At 39.3% G+C, this 8358-nt stretch overlaps 1 protein-coding gene across 1 annotated transcript in view; it reads right to left on the bottom strand.

Annotated features, from left to right (window-relative positions):
* PPFIA1 (protein tyrosine phosphatase, receptor type, f polypeptide (PTPRF), interacting protein (liprin), alpha 1) overlaps positions 1–7739 on the bottom strand; it is a gene marked incomplete at its 3' end in the record, with an annotated part of 75703 nt that extends 67964 nt beyond the window's left edge. The window contains 1 exon segment of the mRNA XM_008589741.1: positions 7089–7739. Within this exon segment, the coding sequence (XP_008587963.1) occupies positions 7089–7406 (318 nt within the window).
* Positions 7740–8358: the final 619 nt, after the last annotated feature.

Raw genomic sequence — 8358 nt, 5'->3', positions numbered from 1 at the left:
ATGGCCCTTTTTCAAACACGACAAAATGGGGGACAAATAGAAAACAAGTAGTAACATGATGCCTATAAACTCAAATATCAGTAATCACATTTAAATGGAGCAAATACTCTAGTTAAAAGACAAAGACTGTCAGACTGATCAAAATAAAACTAACCACACACTGTTTACAGAGGCACACTTTAATGAAAAGATCACAAACTAATGAAAGTAAAAGATACGCAGGCAAATACAAACTAAAAAAGCTAATGAGGCAAATATTAATATCAAATAAAGTAGACTTGAAAGCAAAAAGCAACACTGAGTTCTGGGGTTCAATCACTGTCCCAGCCAACAACCAAAAAAAAGTAAAAAAAAAAAAACAACCCAAAAAGCAATGCTAGACCTAACAGGGATACTTCATAATGACAAAAGTTCAATCTTCCAAGATAAGCATTCTAAATTTGAATGTACCTAATAACACCATCTCAAAATACATAAACATGGATAGAGCTAAAAGGAAAAATAGTCAAATCCATAATCATAGTGGGAAACCTTAAAACACATTTCTCGGTAATTGACAGAATAAACAAAAAAGTAAGGGCACAGAACTGTGCTGTCCAATACATAGCTCCTTATGACTATTAAGCGCTTACCATGTGGCTACTCCAAATTGAGATGCTGTAAGTACAAAATATACACTAGATTTTAAAGACTTAGCCTAATAATAAGAATGTAAAATATCTGTGTTTTAATGTTGATTATGTGTTGAAATGATAACATTTGGGATATTTGAGTTAAATAAATTATATTACTAAAATTAATTTCACCTATCTCTTTTTACTTTAATGTGCCTACCAGAATCTGGATTACACGATTAACAAAGTTGATCTCACTGATATACATAGAACACTTCATTCCTATCAATATACATTATTTTCAAGTACCCAGGAACATTTAACAAAACTGAATATATACTGGGCTATTAGCAAAGCTCAACACATTTCAAAGGAATGAAATAATGCAGTGTATATTTAGGGACCTTAATGGAATTAAGCTAGAAATCAACAAAAAGATAACTAGAAAGTCGCCCCAAAATATTGGGAAGTTAAGCAATATACTTCTAAAAAATGTTATGAATTTAAAAAAAAGACACTACAATGAAAATGAGAAAATATTTTCACATAAAAGATAATGAAAATTTGACTTTTTGGTGGATGCAGCTAAAGGTGTGCTTAGCGGGAAACTTACAGCCTTAAATATGAATATTACATAGAAGAAAGATTAAAATCAATTGAGTATCTACTCAAGAAACTAGAAAAAAAGAACGGCAAACAAAAACAAAGTGGAAGGAAGAAAAAAATAGAAATTAGTGAAATGGGAAACAAACATTAAAAAGAAGAAAACATAAAGCCAAAAATTGGTTATTTGAAAAGACTTATAAAATTCAGAAACCCCTAGCAAGACTGTTTAAGAAAAAGAGACAAAGCACAAATAACCAACATCAAGAATAATTAAAAGGGAACATCATTACAAATCTTGCAGATATTAAGGCTATTATAAATCACTTTATACTGACAAATTGGAAAGTTTGGGTGGCCTGAACAAATCTCTAGGGAAAAGAAATGCCTTATCTAAACAAACACAAAAAGAAGGGGCTGGCCCGTGGCTCACTTGGGAGAATGTGGTGCTGATAACACCAAGGCCACGGGTTCTGATCCCTATATAGGGATGGCTGGTTAGCCCACTTGGGTGAGTGTGGTGCTGACAACACCAAGTCAAGGGTTAAGATCCCCTTACCGGTCATCTTTATAAAAACAAACAAACAAACAGACACAAAAAGAAATCTTAAATCAGAAAAATTCTATTTCTGCTTATAAAATTGATTCTAAATTTTTTCCTTCTCACAAGGAAAACCATACACCAGCTGGTTTTATTGTGAATTCTTCCAAACATTTAAGGAAGAAAACACCAATTTCAAAGGAACTCTTCTAGGGAAGAGAAAAACAGAAACACTTCTCACCTTGTTTTATGAGATCAGAATAACCTTGACAGCAAAACCTGACCAGGACAATACAAGAAAGCAAAATTACAGGTTACTCTCTCTCATGAATGTAGACGCAATAATCCTAAACAAAATAATAACAAACTAAACCCAGTAAGAAAAAGAATTCATAGAGATCAGGTTGAAATTATTCTAGAATCACAGATTTAAAGAAGTTAAATCACCACGTAACAGAAAAATCCCATGACTGTCTCAAAAAATGCAGAAAACACGTTAAGAAATTTAATAACCACTCTGGATTTTTAAAAAACGTTTAGCAAACTAAGAATGGAGCAGAATTTTCATATTTTAATGAAGAATATCTACAAAAAACCTACATAACTATCACATCTAAGGGTAAAATAGTGAAAGCTTTCCCTGATACTGAGAACAAGACATGGATACCCAATCTCACCACTTCTTTTTTTTTTTTTGTCTTTTTCCGTGTCCGGCAACGGATCGCAACCCTCAGTGTCGCCCCCGTACCGGACCAGGACCAGCAACGGGATCGCAACCCTCGGTGTTGCTCCCCTGCCTCGCTCAGCCAGTGAGCGGGAAACGGTCCGTATGCGGGATCTGAACCCTCGGCGGGGGCGCCGCCGCGCTTCCCAAGCGGCACACTACAGCAGTGCGCCACCGGGCCGGCCCCCCAATCTCACCACTTCTATTCAACACTGTACTGGAGCTCCTAGCCATGCAATAGGGCAAGAAAAAAATGCTTACTTGGAAAGGAAAAAAAAAATAAAAGAAATTGCCATTATTTGCACACATAATTATGTACACAGAGAAAATACAAGAAGAATTATCAGAAATAAGTGAATTCAGCAAGGTGAATATGCAAAAAATCACTTCTATCTTTATATACTAGTAATAATCACAGAACTCAATTTTTTAAAAGATATAATTTATAATGGTATCAAAAAAAATCAAATACCTGTGAATAAATCTAATTAAAGATCTATAAGAACTATATGCAGAAAACTATAAAATATTAAGACAAATTAAAGAAGATCTAAATAAACAAAAGGCTATTTTGTGTTCATGAATTAGATCAACATTAAAAAGATGTCATTTCTCCCCACACTGGTCTATAGATTAAATGTAATACCAATTAAGATCCCAGCACATATTTTGGAGAGAGATTGCCAAGCGGATTCTAAAATTTATCTGAAAATGCAAAGGGCCAAGATTAGCTAAGGAAATCTTGAAGAACAAAGGTGGAGGACTTAAATGACCAGATCTCAAGATAAACTAAACCTATAGTAATTTAGACAGTTTGGTATTTGTGCAAAGATGATGAAAACAGGGCCGGCCCGTGGCTCACTTGGGAGAGTGTGGTGCTGACAACACCAAGTCAAAGGTTAAGATTCCCTTACCAGTCATCTTTAAACAAAAAAACAAAAAACAAACAAAAAAAAAGATGACGAAAAGATCAATGGAGCAGAGGAGAGTCCAGAAACAGACCCACACACTTACAGTCACTTGACTGTGATGATAGAGATGACAATGCAGTGCACTTAGGAACTCAGGAAATGGTGGTCTTTTTAATAAATTATGCTGGGTCAAGGGGACAGGTATATTTATAAAAAAAAAAAAAAAAAAAAAGAAAGGAATGTTGGCCCCTATCTTATCACACCATAAACAAATCAATTTCAGATGGAAGGTAAAACAATAAAGCTTTTACAAAAAATATAGGATAATATCTTCATGAACCTGCAGATTTCTTAACCAAAACACAAAGAGCATTAAGCGTTACCAGAAAAAAAAATTACTGAAAGGATTAACCAAAGGCAAACACAAGCATATGAAGACAATGTACCATACACGTATTTACTTCGAATATATTAAGAACTCTCTCAAATCAATAAGAAATGAAACAGACAACCCAGTCAACAAATGGGCAAAAGACAATCATTCCACAAAAGAAGACATTCAAATGGCCAATGAACACATGCGGGGAAGCTCTCTCTCTGCAGGTTATCAGGCAACAGCAAATTCAAGCCATACTGAGCCTACCTCCCACTAAATACCCTCCAGAACAGCTAAAATTAAAAGAATGGGCAATACCAAGTATTGGAGAACATATGAACAATTTACCGACCTCTCACACAGTGCTGGGTGGTAGTACAAGCTGCCACACCACTTTTGGCAATATCCACCAAGGCTGAACAAATGCACACACTATCACCATGCCATTCTATTCCTTTGTACACACCCAGCAGAAATTTATTGATCTATCTATTTATTTATTTAAAAGATGACCAGTAAGGGGATCTTAACCCTTGACTTGGTGTTGTCAGCACCACGCTCACCCAAGTGAGCCAACTGGCCATCCCTATATGGGATCCGAACCCGTGGCCTTGGTGTTATCAGCACCACACTCTCCCAAGTGAGCAAACCGGCCATCCCTATATAGGATCCGAACCCGTGGCCTTGGTGTTATCAGCACCGCACTCTCCCAAGTGAGCAAACCGGCCATCCCTATATAGGATCCGAACCCGTGACCTTGGTGTTATCAGCACCGCACTCTCCCGAGTGAGCCACGGGCTGGCCCTCCAGCAGAAATTTAGACAAAGCACCAAAAAACAAGCAAGAATATTCAGGATAGCACTTGCAAAAACTGGAACAACCCCAATGTTTGAGAATGGTAGAAAGAATAAACGACATTACGTAACATATACTCGTCCATTAGATCACCAGACAGCAGATGAGAATGAGAACCGCTAGATGAGACAACACAAACAAGTCTCACAAATACAATGCTGAGTGAAAGAGCCAAGAAACAAAACTATTATTTTATTTTGTTACATAAAATAAAGAACAGGCAAAAGTAATCAATGGTTTAAAGTCAAGACCATGGTTGGCTTTTAGGGACTATCACTGGGAGCAGGTGGGAAGCTTGGTGACGTTCTGTTTCTTGATCCAGGTGGTGGTCATGCGTGTATGTTAACTTTGTGAAAAGCTCACCGAGATGTACACTTATGATTTGTGAATTTTTCTGATGTATGTTACAGTGAAATTTTTTAAAGTATACTCTGACTTGCCTACACAACATGCCAGGAGTGCAAATGTACTTACCTGACTCACATGCCTATCTGGTCACACTATTAGCCACCAAAGATGAGCCACATTCCAGGAAAGGGAAGGGTCCAAAACAAGTTTCCTTAATGGTTCCTGTGTTTGTGAAATGCTGGCATCAGGCGCTCCAGTGGCGATATGAACCGCTGGCACACTCACATTACCCACTGCACCGGGCAATGCCAGGCTACTCCACTGGGCAGTAGCTAGAAACAAATCACTAAACAACCCACTCTCCAGTGGGCATGGCAACCCCCATTGCCTGACACTAACTGTGCAAAACTCCTGTCACTTTGCTGACATGTCCTGTGCACCCACTCTTTCCAAAACTACCTGATCTTTTTTTTTGTTCATTGTTTTGGCAGCTGGCTGGTATGGGGATCCGAACCCTTGGCCTTGGGGTTAGAACACCACACTCTCACTCACTCAAAACTGCCTTATCAAATAAATATTTGATACACTTCAGCATATGTCTCTTAAATTACATGAAAACAAATACAGTAACAGAAACCCAAAACTATCAATAAGATTTACAAATACAATAAAATCCCAGTAAAACATAAGTTGGCCAATCCTTTTAAGCTTGTCTTAATAAAATATGACCCAAACTTGGTAATTTATAAGATTCAACTGAGAAAAACCTTCATAATTCCCTAACCCAACAACAAAGGAACATATAGCACTAACATCAAATAATTGCTAAAAAGGAAATCCAAATGTTTAGCTTTATCAATCTTTCAGGAGAGTTGACTATAGCCAAGAAATGCATTAAGGCTAGTAATTATTCATTTACTAATTTATCACTGCAGATTCATCATAAGAGTATAAATGTAGGCTTATTCAGCTCTACCTGAATGCACCATAAAGGCACCTATTATGAATAAGTAACACGGCATCTAGACAGCTCGTAAATACCTAAGTACTTATCTCCCACTATGCCTTACACTTTTCTAGTTCTAACATTCTCCTTTCACCTACTATTAAATCCTCATTCAATTCCATAAGAAAAGGCTTTGAAACACTGGTCCAAATGCAATTTACTTGGAGAAACAAGTTCAGTTGCTCTAAGGTTTTAAATTCTAAGCTATAAAATTCCTGTCTGCCAATGAGAAAGTTCCTAAGGAATTAATCTCCAGTTTTCTATCCCCTAAAGCAAATTTGATTTACCAAACACAGGTGTTCTGATAAAGGCAGGCTGTAGAAACATTTTTTTCTATGAAATCACTTCTATTTGTCTATTAAATTTTGATAAGAAATTGGAAATACATGAGCTACAATCCATAAGATACAATCTGTGGGAAATACACATTTAGCAAAAGGTTTAAGACAACAGAATGAAAGGTACCACATAGCCTGACTCCTGCATGGCCCTTTTTCAAACACTTTGGAGCACTCTCCCAAATCTAGGCAGTCCCCAAAGACAAGAATGAGAGTAATGAGGTTAAATCACTTATCTGATGTTAAGAAAGAAAAAAAAAAGGGAGAGAGAGAGAGTAATGAGGTATTTTCACATGACTTTAGAGTACAAGTTTGTTCTCCCAAAGAAGTTTAATCCCCTAGGAACTTTGTAAGTGACTCACAAACACCAGAAACCATCAATTCACAAATGGTTGCGCAAAATACTCATCCAAAATGTGAGGATACTTTTAAAAGTTCACGGAAAAGGGGCCGGCCCGTGGCTCACTAGGGAGAGTGCGGTGCTGATAACACCAAGGCCACGGGTTTGGATCCTATATAGGGATGGCCGGTTGCTCACTCACTGAGCGTAGTGCTGACAAAACCAAGCCAAGGGTTGAGATCCCCTTACTGGTAATGAATGAATGAATGAATAAATAAAAGTTCACGGAAAGATTCCTATTACCTTTCAATTCTATTTTTCCACAAACTTTTTGAAGTACCCCAGTATTAAAAAAAGATGACACCACAAAAAAATTTAGCGGAAAAAAAATCTGTAGAGATCTGTAGAGTTTCAGGTTAAAAGCACTCATACCTGTGGAAGTGCAGTATTGAGCTGTCTCTGCAAGGAATCTCTTTCATGACCAACTTCGTGTAATTTCCCCTGGGTTAATGCCAGCGTTTCTTGAGTCTCTCTAAGAGTGTCAAGAAGTCGGTCCCTTTCTTCTAGCATGGAGACCATCAACTGTTCAAAATGTGAATCTGCGTCTGCCTGTGAAGGGGAGCCGGATGCATGGCTCCCACTTCCTCCTGGGGAGCCTTCGGCTTCACTGATGGTTGGCATCACCTCACACATCATCTGGAAATGAAAGACCCAGACTAGAATCATTAAAAGCAGAATACAGGTTCCCATAAATCTGCAATTTCATAAGTATTTGCCACTAATAAATGAAAGGTTCACAGCCTCTTTATTCTCAGATCTGTTACACTTTGTATGCAAATAAGTTGGGAAAGCATACACAGGCAAATATTAAGTGCAGGAACACACACCATGAAGATACTCACAGGGACAATAACCCCGTGAAGGGGTCAAGACCAGAGGACTGCCCCTCACATAAAGAGCAAACCCAGCAGTATTTTGTTCGCAAAGCTGTACTTTTTAGTTGTTGAGAACAAGTGTGCTTCAGGTACCTATTTTTCCAATTTCCCGGTGGGGAGAGAGCAAGTCAAACACACACGCCACCCAGTCACTTTTCAGAAAAAGCATAGAAGGAGCACAGAGCCAGCAAAGCTGACAAGTACAAAACCCATCGGGCACCTTCCAGGAATGTGTGCAGTCAGCTCCTGGGAAGGACTGACGGCTCCCTGAATGCTTGGGCTGGATTTGGTGAGCACTAAAGGAACGGGACTCGTGAAGGGTTGGGAGAGGTGTTCTCCAATGGTTGGTCAGTCACCCTGACTTACCTAAGTTTACAGGCCAAAATAAATTCCACAATGGAAATCGAGCAAGCAGGTCCGGACAGCCGGGACGGCTAGGAGGGAAGTAAAAGTGATCGGGGAGTCGAGAGGCGATGAAGTGTCGCCAACACACAGATGGGGCGAAGGCAAGGGCGCCGCTCCCGAGGCTCCGGGCCGCACTCCGGGCACGACGGACCCCCGGCACCCCTCACGGTGAGGCTGACCCCCGGCCCAGCCGCGCCCCGCTCTCTCCTCCCGAATCAGGTGCTGCAGAAGCTGTGGCCACCAGGGCACTGATGACCGTTTCCAAGGAGCCGGCTGGGGTTCTAGAAGCCACAGGTCATTGACCTCGCGTGGGGTCGGGGGAAGGGCGGCGCGTGGCCCTTAGAGCACGTCCCTTCGGCACC

Source organism: Galeopterus variegatus, unplaced genomic scaffold, assembly GCF_000696425.1.
Source record: "Galeopterus variegatus unplaced genomic scaffold, G_variegatus-3.0.2 Scaffold5629, whole genome shotgun sequence".
NCBI classification, from domain to species: Eukaryota; Metazoa; Chordata; class Mammalia; order Dermoptera; family Cynocephalidae; genus Galeopterus; species Galeopterus variegatus.
The sequence above is the reverse complement of the archived record's forward strand: the minus strand, read 5'-3'. Positions and strand labels throughout refer to the sequence as shown.